At 48.0% G+C, this 16458-nt stretch overlaps 1 protein-coding gene across 3 annotated transcripts in view; it reads right to left on the bottom strand.

Annotated features, from left to right (window-relative positions):
* Positions 1-16458, bottom strand: part of ZFHX3 (zinc finger homeobox 3) — a 272637-nt gene that overhangs the window by 170227 nt on the left and 85952 nt on the right. For all 3 annotated transcript variants that reach the window (XM_034940594.3, XM_008954876.5, XM_034940595.3), the window contains exon 2: positions 984-3751. In XM_034940594.3, the coding sequence (XP_034796485.3) occupies positions 984-3702 (2719 nt within the window). In that variant the 5' untranslated portion in view covers positions 3703-3751. The remainder of the gene's footprint in view (positions 1-983; positions 3752-16458) is intronic.

The following is a 16458-nucleotide window of genomic DNA, read 5'->3' as shown; positions in this document are numbered from 1 at the left end:
TTCTCATGAAACCCATTTGTAGATTGTTTTGGCAGCAGCAGCTATCCTCAAAGTGGCTGTGGTTCATTCTACGTAAAAACTCAAAGTTTTTAGCACCCAAATCCTACACTCTTGGTCCTATTCTAGATATTGTAAGCCAATTGGTAAGACTGGGAGCCTGAACAGAGCCAAATCAGCTTCTCTAAAGCAGAGGTCATTCTTCCTGGCAACGAAGGCTCCGCTAACCAGGATCTAACTGCTATTAAAAGTTAACTTTCCTTGATGGACAATTTTTACAACTTACTCATTTTTCATCTCTCACACCCCTCACAACAGTGCCACTGGGGCAATTTAATTCCCAATTAATTTCCAACTATTCTAATCACCAAGTACTCATCAAAAATAAGCAAGAAAAAAAAAACATCTCTTTCATCGAGGTCCTCATAAATATACAGAGAACTTTGAGAAGTCTATCTGGATGGTTCCCAGCTCGGCACAGAATCAGCCTTTGGTTATCTGAATAACGTACACTGTGGTTCCGAATTCCTATTATTAAGATGATTGTCTCTACTTAAATCATTGAGGTAACTGTCCCTAGTCCTCTTATTGAGATGATTGCCTCAGCTACAGTTTCCTGTAAGTTTCAGTAAATATTCGATGAAACCCCAAAGTTTCAGGTGATTATAGTGATTTTTCAAATTGAAAGAAGAGACAGAGAAAGAGAGAATGGGAACAGAAAACTAGAGGAAACACTCACATTTTAATCCTGGCCCCACGTAGCCAGAGTACAAGCATATCTCTTTTGAATGCATAAACTCTTCCATATGTACACACAGAGTTCAAGGGATTCTTGAGAATACTTGATTGTAAGACACTCCAGTTTACACAAAAACCACTCGAGAAGACCAGAGTCAACTGAATCCACAGGACTATCTCACCCTATTCACCATTCTCCCTGGTTAAATTCCTATCATGAAAACAGACAAACACGTAGTCATCCTCACCTAGAGCAGGCGTCATGGCGGCCATGGGCCCGGCGGGATCCAGCTGGAATCCGCTCATCATGAACTGGGCGTCCGAGGCAGCACTGTCCATCTTCAGGTTGGGCAGGTTCATGTTCTGGGCCAGGTAGTATTGGTAGAGCTCGGCCTCGGCGGGTGAGGGCAGGCTGCCGAGGCCCAGGTGGCGGTTGTGTTGGATCTGGGTCATGTTCTGTTGCAGTAACATCATGTTATGCATGTGCTTCTCACTGGTCATGTGAATGCGGAGGTTCCTGGCCACGTTGGTCTCATAATCACACACCTCGCACCGCCAAGTGGGTTTGGTTTTTGGTTTGGTGGGCGAGGGGGCCCCGCAAGAGCTACTGATATTGGCTGCCGCCGCCGCAGCCGCCGCCGCCGCCGCCGCCGCCGCCCCGGCAGTGTGGCTGAAGACCTGCTCCCCCCCTCCGTTCTGCAGGTTCTGCATGTTGTTGAGATGCTTGTCGGACTGCATATGAATACTGAGGTTGCCTTTGGTAGTTGTGGAGTAGTTACACACCTCGCAGCGGAAAGGCTTGTAACCACACGTGTAGCTCTCGCCTCGTGCCAGCCGGGGGTGGGGCTGCCCGGTTTTGCAGTAGACACAGGAGCCCCCCGGCTCCGGGTGCTTCTCCTTCATGTGTGCCTCCAGGGTCTGCTGGTACTTATAGTGCCAGTTGCACTTGGGGCACTTGAGTGTCTTACACGAGTTACGAGAATGCATCATGGTCATGTGGCCGCCCAGCGAGCGGGAGGAGCCCAGGACCGTGTCGCATTTGGGGCACTCCACGCCACTCCCCGAGGGGCACTCCCCAACCCCAAGCTCGCAGAGGGAGCCAGCGTGCTGGTGATGGGGAACGAAGCCCCCATCGTCACCCTCTGTGCTTTCATTTGGTTCTGGTGCTGTGGCATTGTCTTTATTGGCACTTTCGTCAGCGAAGTCCAGCCTCCTGCCGCCCTCTGCCACATTGGCCCTGACGCCCTCACTGTTAAAGCTTAAACGATTCCTCCTGTTCGCACCATCAAAGACAACAAAGGAAGAAGCAGAATTAGAACTAGTAGAAGCTGTGCCCCTCGACAGGGTCTGGAGCACGTTAGGCATTAAGGGGGAGTTAGAAATGCTTTGGTTTGAGAGAGCAAGGTCCTTTTTGCTGCTACTACCTGCTGCGGCCCCAGGCTCCTCATGGGGCCTGTCCTCCAGTTCCTCATCCAACTCGCTTGGAAAGAGTCCTTTGCAACCCTCGTCTTCCTCCTCCTCTTCTTCCTCCTCCTCTTCCTCCTCCTCCTCCGCCTCTTCCTCCTCCTCTTCCTCCTCCGCCTCCTCTTCGGCTGGCTCTACCTTCTCAGAGAAGCAATCCCCGTCGCCCACTTCCTGCTTCTCTCCTTCTGCCGCCCCAGAGTCCTTGCCCTCTGAGGATTTGGTAGGACTGGAAGCCAGAGGCCCCAGGGGGACTGAGGTAATGGGGGTCTTCAGTACCGAGCTGGTGAGCCCGCCAAGGTTCAACAGGGTGCTGGGGGTCAAGAGACCAGCCTGGGGCTGCTCGGGGCCAGCGGCGGAGCCCGCTGGGAGAGCTTCCTCCCCTTCCATTCGAATGCCACTAAATTTACCATAAAAACTGTGTCCGGGGCCTATGAGGTTAGCTGTGGAAACTAAAGGGTGTTGAAAGTTTTTGTTTTTTGGTTCCAGAAAACTTACAAGGGGTTCCTTGTCTTTGCCGATCCCTTGGATGATAGCGGAGATGTTCTTATTGCTAAGAATTTTCCGCTCGTCTTCGCTCAGGGTCATTCGATGGTCATGCACCGCATGGGTCACAAACGAACGGACGTACCCAAAGGAGAGTTTGCACAAGAAACACATCAGGATGGGCTTCCTCTTGCCATAGAGCACAAAGCCATCGAATTTGGACAGGTCCACATTGTTGGGAACATCTTTGGATACGCAGGAGCTTTTGGCAGAACCGTCGCTGTTCAGGTAATCCTTGTTGCTTTTGTGTCGCACGTCAAACACGCGGAAGCTGTGCAGGACGGGGCTGAGCCCCGCCAGGGCTGAGGTATTCGGGAAAGCCTGGTCTGGGCCCTCAAACCATTTCCCGAAGGATGAGGCTATGTGGAAAGTGTTGATGATCTGCGGGTACACGGGTGCAGCACACGAAGGGTCCCCTTGCTTGCCCCCCGCGCCAGGGAGAGAGTTCAGGAAAAGCGAGGGGAGAGGCCCACTGCCACTGCCACTCCCACAGGCGCCCCCGCCCTGGGTCAGCTGGCTCAGGCTCTCCACAATGTACGCGGAGCCGTCCGGCTGGTAGACGATCTCCCCGGCCAGGTTCTCCACGTCACTCTCCTCGTCCCCCTCCTCACCGGTGTCGCTGGCGCTCTCCTCTCTCAGGGGTGGCGGGGGGCGCGCGCTGGGGCAGTGGTGCTCCATGTAGGTCTGGAGGCTGGCGAAGGAGGCCGAACATTCGTTGCAGGTGACCTCCTTGCTGGCGGGCTCGGCGGGGGGCCCGGCCGACGCGGTGCTCTCCGCGAGGCGCTCATTGAAGGGGGCCCTCAGGCTGTCCAAGGACCCGTGGTTCTCGCCTGTGGACTGCTCCATGCTACTGGGTTTGTCAGGGAGGTGGGTGCTGTTGAGTTCAGTCCATTGCTGGTGCTGAGGGATACCGCACCCATTGTCCTTCCCCGAGACGACGGGCGAGTCACAGCCTTCCATGGTAAGGCCTGCGTGGAGCTTTCATTGCACCCAGTACGGAGGCTCGGACCTGAAGGGCGGAGGCAAGGGGGGAGGAGGGAGAGAGGGGAAAGAGAGAGAGAAAGGAAAGAGGTTAGGAGGGCCGAGGCTGAGGTCCTACCGCACGGAGCGCTCTAAGAGGCTTCTGTCCACAACACCCACAACACAGAGACACAGGGCGGAGGGCGGGCCTGGGGACACTGCCCCACACGGTCCAGCACACAGGGGTGGCGTGGCCGGGTCAACAGCCTGAGCGAGGGATATGGGGAAAGAAGGCCAGGAGCAGCCCTCTTCGGCTTCGAATTGTCACCGCTCTGCCCCTGAAGACTAGCGGGAATTTCCATTCTTTGCCAGCATAGCTTCGACGGGCCACAGTGGAGAACGGGACGCGTCATCTCTCCAGCCCCCTACGAGGTCACAGCCACAGCCCTACCACTTATGGACAGCTCACACGAAGTCAGCCCCGACTCCGCGCGCTGTCTGTGGGTCAGGGGAACAGAGGGGAGGGCTGAGAAGAGGGAGGTTCAATGTCCCTGGAAAAAGGATGGTAAAGTGGGATACGCTCATGGATTTAGAACAGTTGCAGCCGTCGCTTTTACTGACCATGGTTCTAGTTTGAGAAGTTCAAAGAAGGCGGGTGAGGACCCTGAGGTTCACAGGGCAGGTGTACAGGACTAGACACACTCCGCAAAGTCCTCTCCAGATCTGGGAGGCATCAGTCCCATTTTACAAGCAGTAAAACAGAGGGGCTTGAATCTAAAAACTGGCTCAGTGCTAATCTGACCACCATGAAACAGAAGAAAAGATGGGTCCCCAGATTCCTGTCTCCTCCACCCATACCAGTCAAGCTCCCTGGCCTGTGACTCAGCTGACTTCAGACTAAAACTACGTAGGTGCAAAACGTGAGCTTGGTATTTCCAGCAGGAATGGACCAGACTCTGGATCTGCCAACACCCCCTCCAGCAGCTTCTATCTGGCCCTGGCTGGAGGGAGTGCGTTCCCCACGTGCCTGGTGGTTTTTGCTATCAAGGATCTGAGTAGCAAGCCGAGACGGCAGCTGGGCTCGGTGAGCCCCAGCTCCACACCTGCCTCTTAGTTATTAGTCGCTACCCAACCAGCTGTCGTTCAGCCCTGGGGCTTTTCCATTTCCGACTCCAAAGTGCCACTGAGCTGAATGTGCCCTCTGAGACCTCATGTCCCTGGGGAGGGAGGCATCGGATCACGGCCACTCTGCTCCTGCAGTAATATCATCGCAGGGGTGATTATTCCGTCTGGCCCTGCTCCTACAGGCAGCTCAGCACCTCGCAGAGCCCTGATCCTTTGCCCGTAGGTCCCCAGCCACCATTCCCCTGCTCCTCCTCCTGGAAAACATGTGGCTGCTCCTCCACCCACCATCTCATTCACACTCAGCCGGTGAAGGTTTCGGCCAGGTTTGATCTCACTCCCCTCCCCGACAGCCCCTATCTTCTCAATCTTTTTTTTTTCATTTCTTGATTATTGACTGCACAATGAGACAACAGCTCCCCCTCGGGAAAAATTGGGGAAGGCAGGTTTACCAGAAGTCTCAGGGAGAAATAACTTTTTGGAAGAATAAAGTTATGATGTGTCTAATACACACATGCAAACACATACCCCTATCTCTCCGTTTATAACTTCAGATTTTGCAACCACAAAGTTCCGTGAGCCTTAGAAAGGACATACTGACTTAAAACAGAGATGACTACAGTAAACCAAACCAAACCAAACCAAACCAACCAAACCAAACAGCAAACGCAATGGGACTTCCTCGCAAGGCTGAGCCGGGATACAGGTGAGGCTGCAGGGCGGCTCTTCTTAGGGATGCTTCTGATTGGCTGGATGACATCTGATTGACAGCTTGGACCAAAAAGGTTGGCAGGCCTGAAGGGGCGGGAGGGTTAACAGCCCGATTGTAAAATCAATGTCATAAATGCTTGGTAAGTTACAGGAACATGCGGGAAGGGGGGGCCACGATTGATAAAGCAGAACAGCTTTGATGCTGCACCAGGGACTTGTTTATCGACAGCAAAGCCAATCTCCTCTCCAGCCTGGGCTGGGCCAGAGAAACCTGCAAGCGTTTACCAATTAATTGGTGGGCTTCTCTTGCTCCGTTCTCCTCTTATTCCTCCTCCTCTTCCACAAACTATCCAGCCAAGGGGCTGGGACTTTTAAAACCTCCCTTACTTTGTTTTCTACTCCAAAGCGGAAGATGTCAGGAAAGAATGACACTGTACCCACCTATGATGGTGGCTGGTGACCCTGTGGTGGTGAGACTAGAGCCCACCCATTCACGGGGAGCAGCAGCCATGAGGACATGGGTCGGAGAGGAGGAACCCACTGCAGGACCCAAGCTACCTCCCCTGGGCCTCCTTTCCATGCGCACCAGCTGTGACAAACAGGCCCGTTTGCAGCCTTGCCAAACAAGCGTGGTTTGTGGACTTGAAGCATTATCCTCTCCGGGGAGCTTAAGAGACATGCACTGTCTCCTCCTGCCCCATCAGAATCTGCATTTTCACACCATCCTCAGGGACCATGCATTAAACTTAAGACACTCTCTGCTTCACTCCATCTTCACCAATACAGGTACCAAGCACAGCTCTTCTGTCCTTGGTACCTGTATTGCTAGGTAACCAGGGAAGGTCAGTCTTAGACTCCCTGTGGTCCCTGGGAGGTGCAGGGATGGAGATGGAGAAGAGGGGGACGCGCGCACAGAGGTAAAGAAGTCTCTCCAATCCGCCACATCCTGCGGCTCAAGGGTCTCGGGGCATCTACCACTCCCCCCCAACAGCCGGCTGTCTCTCTCTCGCTCTGTTTATCAGCCAGTCAATAAGAAAAAGGTAGTTCTTACTTAAGGAGGCAGAAGTCAACTCGGCAGGTCGATCAGCACTCTGTCTGTAAACATGGTTTCCCGTAAAATCAATGATCTTCAGTTACAGAGGGCAGCCTGGGAACCCAGTGGGTCCCCGCACTTTTCCAAGCAGCCCTGCCAGCCTGACACGCACACCTCTCTTCAGGCTCCCTCCACGTTCTGTGCCCCTTCCCAGTACTTCCCTAGTGCCAGGGCTAGCTGGTACAGGTTCACACCCCTCCTCCCTTCCTGCAGCCCGCTTCTCTGCTGGTGGCACCCGGAACTCCCTCTAAAAAATGTCCAGGTATTCTACTCACAACCCCCAATGTTGCACTCAACGTATGGGCTTCAAGAATTCAGTCAGATTTTAATAGAGCACATCTCTCCAGTGAGAAAGTTAAAGGGAAGATAGGAATGACCTAGCTGGCTCACTGTCTGCTTAGCACTTAAATCTGCCATCTGAAAGGTAATCTTGTACAGAAGAATTCCAGCACCTTCATCAAGTATCCCCCAACTCCTGCTCATCTTCCAAGCTCCCTTGGAACCACCTGTAAAGCCCATTGCATCTTTGCAAATGTCAATCTTTACTTTTCAAAGATTGTTTAAAAGGATAAAACTCTACCCTGTTACCCTGTAACTCCCTATTAATCAAAACGTTCATCTCCCTCTTTAAAAACATGTGCTTATGACAGTTTTATCCTGTTCCCTTAAGGAGGCAGAACTGGGTAAAATGCAACAGTTTCAGGGAAGCTGGGGTGGGAGGGGTGCAGTTATGACGAAGGGGAGGGGGCTCCTGCTGTTGCTCCAGCTCCCGGAGAATTAAACATGAACAGTCGCACTGTGTAATTTTAAATTGTTAATTAGCACAGGGTTAATTAGGCAGTCCTTTCACAAGAGGCTGTCTGGTAGGAAACCAAGAAGGGAAACAAAGGGGAAGGGAGGAGAAACAAAGAGAGAATAAAGGCAGTGAGAAACTGTTGCCTCCAAGAATATCCCATGCGGGATCACTCAAGAGACATCAGCCAGCAGGCAAGGATGCCTGATTCCCTGGGTGATCCCCTGCTCTGCCGGAGGGAGAAACAGTGAATACCGCCTTCCTACAGGCGACCAGGCAGCATACATCGAAGGCCTCAAAAGTGCACATCCCTCCCCGTTGACTCAACAATTCCCTGTTCTAGGAATTCATCCTAAGGAAAGAACCCAAGCAATGCATGGAGATTTAAGTTTATTCATGAAAAACATTTATAACAGGAAAAAAGAGGAAAAATTTGGGCAAAAACAGACCCTAAATAAATTACAGTGCACAGAGCTCCATATGTTGTTATAAAGATGCTTTCTTTAAAGAAACTATTTATAAGCATGGGAAAATGATCATACAGATGCTAAATGAACACAGCACATATAGGTATTACGGAGAGGAAAACAGGAGAGACTTATATTACAATTTTTACAACTGTGAATTCTAGGGAATGAGGTATAGGTGACTTCATTTCCTCCTATGTGCCTTTATTTCCCAAAGCTCTTTAAAATTAAAACCATCATTGAGACAGTAGGATTGCTGGAGCCCAGGAGTTCAAGGCTGCAGTGAGCTACGATCGGGCCACTGCATTCCAGCCTGGGTGACAAAATGAGACTTAGTCTATTTAAAAAAAAAAAAAGGAAAAAAATTGAAAACCATCATACTGGAAGTCATCACTTAATGAGTTAGGTGTTAAGACCCACGGGTACAGCATCATTTTGATCCTCATACCCACACTAGGAGATAGATACTATTTTTATCCCCATTTTAGAAATGGGAAAACTGAGGTGGCCCAGTTATGCAGCCTAACTGACAAACCAGAGAGTATGGGTGTGGAGTCTATGCTTTCAGGCAGTTTTCCTTTGTCACCCAGGCTGGAGTGCAGTGGTGCCATCTCAGCTCACTGCAACCTCTGCCTCTTGGGCTCAAGCGATTCTCCTGCCTCAGCCTCCTGAGTAGCTGGGCCTACAGGCGACCACCACCACGTCTGGCTAACTTTTTGTAGTTTTAGTATAGATGGGGTTTCACCATGTTGGCCAGGCTGGTCTCAAACTCCTGAGCTCAGGCAATCTGCCTGCCTCGGCCTCCCAAAGTGCTGAGATTACAGGTGTGAGCCCCCGTGTCTGGCCTGTTTTTCTTTAATGTCTAATTTTCAAAAGAGAACACTAGAACATCCCTACATCTCACATTCACACTCAGTCTTTAAGCACCCAGGGACTGTCCTAAGGTGATGGGATCCCAGGACTGCTCATGCAAAAGAACGCTGGCATCTCACCCAAACGCCCTTTTCTTGCTTGAGAGTGATGGGGGTGAGGGGAACAGTTCAAAGCAGACTGATTTGCTTGGATATCTTTAGGCAGACAAGAGAGGATAAAGGAGGTAGGAGAAGCTGCTGCAAAGAACTGAAATGTAGGTCCAATATCCTGATTTTTAAAGAAGGACAAAAGGCAGGTTCCAGAACCTACAGATCAGGAAACATATTCATTTGTTCGGCATTTACTGAGCATGTACTATGTGTCAGTCAGATGCTATAGAATCCATGCTAAAAGGTCTCGGCTTACATTCTTGTAGAGAAGAGAGACCACACACAAATACACTCAAATAAAAAGCAATATAAAGTAATATAAAACAAGAGAAGGGGAAAGAGTGATGTGTGTGCATCGTTTTGGAGAAAGTCACAATGTCAGAGTGACGTAATGGATATGGAAATACTTCAAGAATATGTTGTAAAGCATATACTGCAAGTTCTTCATAGTTTTCAAACAGATTCAAGTTGCTGGAAAAGAATTTTAGGGGTGGGATGATCCTGAGGAATTAGCGATTAGCTGTAGGTCCAGTAAGAAAACCCACATAAAATAAACCGAAAAATACCCTTACTTAGACTTAATGATCTGAGAAATACAATAAAGTCTGCTTTTTTATCTTAATAAGGTAGAACAAAATTTATCATTTCTTTATATCCAGGATGGCAAAATGGCTTTCAGATAATAAACTGTGGCCAATTTTATAGCCGACTAATGATGCCATTATTTTAAGCGTCAACACAGAGGTCCGTGTGTCTCGGGACACGCCAACAAGGCTCTGTCTTGTCCCTATTTAGCTGATTGAAATCAACAGCTTGAGGAACAAGACCATGCAGGCATGTCCACTTGCAGAGCACACCAGACTCAAGGGAACAATTAAAATGCTCAACGGTGGAATCAAGACTGAGGAAAAAAATCTCCATGAGTTGGAACAACAGGCCCAAACTAACAGAACAAAACTTTAGATGGAAAAACATGAAGCCCTACATTTAACTTCAGGCAATCTGCTAAACCAATAGAGGATGGAAGAGACTTGGAGTCATAAGAGTTCATGCAAACAACAATAACAAAATATCTAGGAGTTTTACTTGATGACAAACTCAGAGGAAGCCCGAAGTTGGCATGGTGGCCAAAGACCATAATGGGGCCTTTGGCAACAGGACTACTCTGTACCTGTTGGAGCTCAGCAGGTCCACAGCCCATCACTTTCTCTGTCTGCGTGAATAATGTTAGGAACCACTCCAGGGAATCTCCTAAGAGAGATACCAGTAAAGAAGCTGTAGCCTCATCGGAATGGCTGAACACACACACCATTCATGGGTGCAGGAAAGAGAAGTCCCGTTGCAGGGCAACACAGCTATCCTCGGCTATATGAAGCCCTGCCTGCCACAGGCAAGTGGGTTTGGTTCTATGGGTTCCACCTAGTTCCAGGGTTGAATTAGGGGCAATGAGGGGAATCTATAAGGAAAGAGAGGTGGGGTCACTATAAATGAAAATCTTTCTCAAGATTATCACAGTTCCCAAATGGAATGTTTATGCTGTGAAATACTGCACTCTGTGGCTTCAAGAATGGAGAAGGGGATTGTGCTGTGGCCAGGGGGCTGTATCAGGCAGCCTATGAAAGGTGAAGATTCTTCTCATTCCTGGGTGTTATCTATGGGCTTGTCTGTCCCCACCACAAGGCTATGAGTGGCATGAGATCAGGTTCCCTGTGCTATTCATCGCTGAGTCCTCCACATCTGACATGTAATAGGTGCTTAATAAAACAATGGGGGAAATAGGAAAAAAGAGGATCCCTGAATCCATTCCTTTTCTTTTTTTCTCTTAGTTTAAGACGTGTCTGGTGTAACCATTCTCCACAAAATGGAACTGGGGCTCCTTGGAGACATGGCCAATTCTTGGGCTGGAGCAGGAAAAGTTCAAGATGAGCTCGGAGCATCTACTTGTGCTCAAAGAATAAGGAAGATGTGTCAAAATGACCTAGGAGTGGGTTGGAGGGGCTCCCAGTGGCCACATCAGGGACAACGTGAGCAAGAAAATTAAGTGACAGTAAGGGATTGCAACCCAATGTGTAACATAAGAATCCCCAAGTCCCTACTTTAAGAAAAAAAAAAGTGTGGGAGAAAGGAAAGTTCTTCCACAGGGTAGAAACTCAACTAATAAACGTAGAAAAAGAGTATGGAGTTAGAAAATCACCATTGATAACCATCATCATCTTCATCACCATCCACTCAGGGAAGAATCAATGGGTACCCAAACTAATGGATGAAAGTTTGAATACTCCCGGGAGTGGTGGCTCACGCCTGTAATCCCAGCACTTTGGGAGGCCGAGGCGGGCAGATCACGAGGCCAGGTAATCGAGACCATCCTGGCTAACACGGTGAAACCCCGTCTCTACTAAAAATACAAAAAAAAAAAAAAAAAAAATTAGCCGGGCGTGGTGGCGGGCACCTGTAGTCCCAGCTACTCTGGAGGCTGAGGCAGGAGAATGGCGTGAACCCGGGAGACACAACTTGCAGTGAGCCGAGATCGTGCCACTGCACTCTATCCTGGGTGACAGAGAGAGACTCCATCTAAAAAAAAAAAAAAAAAAGTTTGAATACTAACAGGATATTTACAATCTCAAAGTCTCTCCCCACAGGATACTTCTTAATTATAGCAGGAAACAACAACAACAACAACAATAACTTCACAGTGGAGAACCTGGCAGTCACCACCTTCATTGAGTGATCAAAGTTCCCATCACCAGCAGTGAGGCAAACAGACATCATGTGCCTCCTGGTAGGATACACCGAGAGGAACACAACATCCCTTCCCTGGTGTTCCTGTCAAAAATGCACAACCGGAATCTAATCATGAGGGAACATCAGGCAAATCCAACTGAGGACAGTCTGCAGAATGTCCTATGCTTTTTTAGAAATGTCAGGGCCATGCAACGGAAAGACAGACTGAAGAACTGTTTCAGATTAAAAGAGACTAAGGAGACATGACTAATGAACGTTATGCATAATCTGGGATCTTCTTTTCCTCTAAAGGACATAACTGGGACAACTGACAAAATCTGAATAAGTTTTGTAGATGGGCTAATAGTGGCATATGAATGTTAATTTCCTTTTTTTTTTTTTTTTTGAGACCGAGTCTCGCTCTGTCGCCCAGGCTGGAGTGCAGTGGCGCAGTCTCAGCTTACTGCAACCTCTGTCTCCCAGGTTCAAGCAATTCTTCTGCCTCAGCCTCCTAAGTAGCTGGAACTACAGATGCCCACCACCACGCCTGGCTAATTTTTTCGCATTTTTAGTAGAGACGGGGTTTCACCACACTGGCCAGGCTAGTCTCGAACTCCTGACCTCCAGTGATCCGCCCACCTCAGCCTCCCAAAGTGCTGAGATTACAGGCATGAGCCACTGTGCCCAGCCTCATTTCCTAATTTTGATAACTGCAGTGTGGTTATAAAAGAGAATGTCTTTGTTTTTTAAAATACACACTGGTATATTTAGAGGTGAAGGGGCACAATGCCTCGATTTTCAAATGGGTTAGGAAAAAATATGTGAGTGTATAAGTGTGTGTATGTGTATCAGTATATACATATATACACATACACATGTATACACACATATATATGTACCTACATATATACAGCAGAAATAAATATATGAGATGTTACCATAGGAAGAGTCTAGAAGGAGGACACGAGAATTCTTTGTTCTACTGTTAAAACTTCCCTGTACACTTGAAATTGTTAAAAGAAAAAGAAACTGTCCAGAGTAAAAATTCGACATAGTAAACCCCCAAAACTATAAATGAAGAGTCAACCCACCCTGACATGCGTATCTTTAATCTTTATGTGAAATTTGCTCCCAGCAGAGCTTCAAAAAAGGAAGTGGCTGTGAGGCTGGACAGAGAGGTGTAGCGAGACAAAAACTGAAAACTGGTCTCCCCTTCCTCCAGCCAAAAGGCTTCTAGGTGGAGCCTTCCAGTTGGAGAAGACAAATAAATGGCCATTCCAACTTGGGCAGAACTTCACGTAATACAATACTGAGCCATTTCTCCGTGACACTCATGATCCTGACTGTGGGCTGATTTCCCTAGTTCCCTAGGGAACTTTCGCAAAGTTCCCTAACTTTGTGAAAAGTGATTCTAAGTAAAAGGACAAGGGCAGCCCCCAGAGTGTGAGCATTGTTAAATCCAGACTAAAACATATCAGAGAGAAAAACACACTACACTGAAGCAACTATCCCCTCACTAACCCCACCTCCTTAAAAAAACAAAAACAAAAAAACAAAGGCAATCCAGATTCCAAGAGAAGGTGAAACCTCCTTCAAGGGTCAAAGAAATAATACCTGCATCTGTTTAGCTTGGAATCCACTGAAGAACCACACCCAGGTCCCTTCTGTGTTTTTTTATAATAACAGTGTTTGTCTACTGCTGCTGCACAGAAGTCAATACGTGTTAAGCCATACATAGGTGATTCCATCTGCTTGGTAGCAATTTCCCAGCAGCCTTCAGGATTGCTCTGCAGGTGTGGCCAGGTCGGAGAACACCCAGGTGCTTGAACAGGCGCCTTGTGCTGCCGGACGCCCACTGCCCAGAAGGCCCAGAGAATCGCCCAGGCCGTGGGCCTCCATGTTCGCTAATAAGTGCATCTGTGCTATTTCCAGCATGAACATAAATCAGCCTAGAAGTGAAAACTGCTAGCTCAGCCCATTCTGCAGGGAATCCACAACCACTGTGATATTCTGATTACAATGGAGTCGTGGAGGGGAACAGGAGAGAGTCGTGACAGCGGAGGCAGGTCTAGGAACCCAGTCTGTGTGTACTTAGAAGAATTAAAAAAGATTTTTTTTTTTACTATATATGTAAACATACTCAGAGTTCAACCACCATGAATCAAAACCAAACCCATGAATATAATAATAAAAAGCAAGACAAACCAGCTATTATTTATGCTCTGCCTTGTTCTAAAAAGGGATTTGGGGCAATTTAAACAGCTATAGTAACTGTATCTCACACTTGAGTACGTAAGTCTCTACCCTGAATCACGTGGAGGCCTTTCCACCATTTCCAGAACAAGAAAGACAAGCATCGTGTGCCCATGACTGGCTTGACTGGTGCTCCTGACTTGGATTTAATTACCATAAAGCACGGATCCCCTCCCGGATTTGCAGCAGAACCTCCTTTCACCAAATACCATTGCTTTACCTGACTGTACCAACCCACCTCTCCTACCTAGCAAGCCCGCAGCTCACAACCCCAACCTTCACCCATCTCCTGGCACTTTCCCGGCTAAACCGGACACCTTCTGACACTAACCATAACCAACACTTATGTGTTTCCTTTGCCAGCACTCAAGGCTTTTTAATCTCCTCCCAATTTCCTCAAAGTCCCTCCCCAAGATCCTATTTCTACTCTCTCTCCACTCTTGCTATTGGGATTATAGGGCAAAAGCTAGGAGACAATGTAAAAACATGCCATCTGGCCCATTACAGTTTCAATCTGGCATCTCATGATGTCAAATTTATGTTAAATAATGTCTTATGATTAAAGTTGTGGGAGTTCATTATTTTAAAAATTTGGATATGTACAAAAAGACTCAGCAGCTAAAGTTAAAATCACTGACAATTCCACCAGCTAGAGAACCACTGGTAGGTAGTTTTTTGGGCTTTTTTCCTCTGCACGTTTACAGATACAGATTTTCCTTACCTACGTCGGATCACACTGCTGTTTATGTAGGCTGCCCTTTTAACCTAATTTAGTATGAAATTTTTCCTATGCCATTCAATATTCTTCATAAGTTAAAACTAATGGCTATATAGATACTACATCTTATACACATTGCATAATTTCCACCAAATGCTATTATTAGACATTTAAACAATTCCCAATATTTTGCTGTTCATTTTGCAATAAGGGCCCTTAAATCTTTGTACACACATAACAACAACAAAAACAACAAACCAAGTAGTAGCTCCATTACTGTCCACCTGGTTGAATCAAGCATGGTTTTGAGCACTATTTTTCTGAACACGTTGTTTTGTTTGATCCTTGCGGCAGCCCACTTTACAGGTGAGGAAACTGAGGCTTAGAGAGTTAAGTACCTTGCCCAAGCTGCATGCTAGTTTAGTCGGCCTTTGAAAGTAGGTAAGCCTCCCTTACCACTCTAAAACTAAGGTCTTACTCATGACGTTGTGTCTGTATTGCCTTAGGATGCATTTCTGGAAGTAGAGTTGCTGACTCAAATGCTAGGAACATTTAAGGCCCTCTGGAACGTGCCAAACTGTCCCCCAGGAAAGTCCTTTCCACTCCTGCTTGCACTGGTGTGTGAGCACCAGTTTTCCTGCACCCTCATCAACAGTGGGTATTTACTTTGTTATTTTTAAAAGTCCGTTTGACAGGCAAGAAATGGCATCTCATGTTAACTCACATTCTTTACCCATAAGACAGAACCCATCTATGGATATTTACTGGCAGTCTACATTTCTTTTGTGAATTGCCTATTAATTCGAGATGGAGTTTCAGCCTGTTGCCCAGGTTGGAGTACCATGGCGCGATCTCAGCTCACTGCAACCTGCACCTCCTGCATTCAAGCGATTCTCCTGCCTCAGCCTCCCAAGCAACTGGGATTACAGGTGCAGGTGTGCACCATCACGGCCGGCTAATTTTTTGTAGTTTTAGTAGAGTCAGGGTTTCACCATGTTGGCCAGGCTGGTCTTGAACTCCTGACCTCAGGTGATCCACCCACCTCGGCCACCTAAAGTGCTGGGATTACAGGTGTGAGCATCCGTGCCCGGCCTTGCCTGTTATTTCTATGGCAGGTGTGTGTTGTCCTTTTCTGAGTGAGTAATGAAAGGGTTTTGCAGAATTTGACTGGTGATCCCTCCCCCTTGAGTTCCTACCAGTCCACCATCCTATAAGCTCCTGGACAGGAGAGAGTCCGACCTACTTACACTGCCAGTTCAGAAGATGTTCTCTGTCCTTCAGATCTCAACTCCATCCAAAGAGTGGACTCTGTCCACTGCTTCATTTGCTCCACATCAATTTTCCTGTATTCAAGTGAAGTCCCCCTCCTTTATGTGATTATAAAGGGCCAAACTGCATCAATCATTTTCAAGCTTTCTTGTGCAGTGGAACCAACTACGCAGCACAATAAAAATACATATGGATGTCAAGCCCCAGCCCAGAGCACAAGACTAGCTCTCTGAAGGGCTGGGTATCTGCTCCGGGAGGGTGGGAAGACACTATGTCGCCAAGATTTCTGTCCTCTGTCCAAAGTCACCGGTGTCCTCCTGGTCTTGGTCAATGGTTCCTCCTCTTCTACTTTAAGCTTCAATCTCCCCTGCATTCAAAACTGCTTCCCTCTCTACTCCTTGAAATCTTCCCCCACTTCACTTCTGACATATTCTGGCCCTCCTCCCACCTCTGTCATCTCTACATTGCCTGTCCTCTCCCCATTCCTACAGCTCTCCACGGGTACATTTTCCACTTATTCGATAAAATTCTTTTATCATTTCAACTCACAGACATCTCTCCTCCCTGTTCTCCTGTAGGTATTTAAG

This window comes from Pan paniscus, chromosome 18 (genome assembly GCF_029289425.2).
Source record: "Pan paniscus chromosome 18, NHGRI_mPanPan1-v2.0_pri, whole genome shotgun sequence".
NCBI classification, from domain to species: Eukaryota; Metazoa; Chordata; class Mammalia; order Primates; family Hominidae; genus Pan; species Pan paniscus.
The sequence above is the reverse complement of the archived record's forward strand: the minus strand, read 5'-3'. Positions and strand labels throughout refer to the sequence as shown.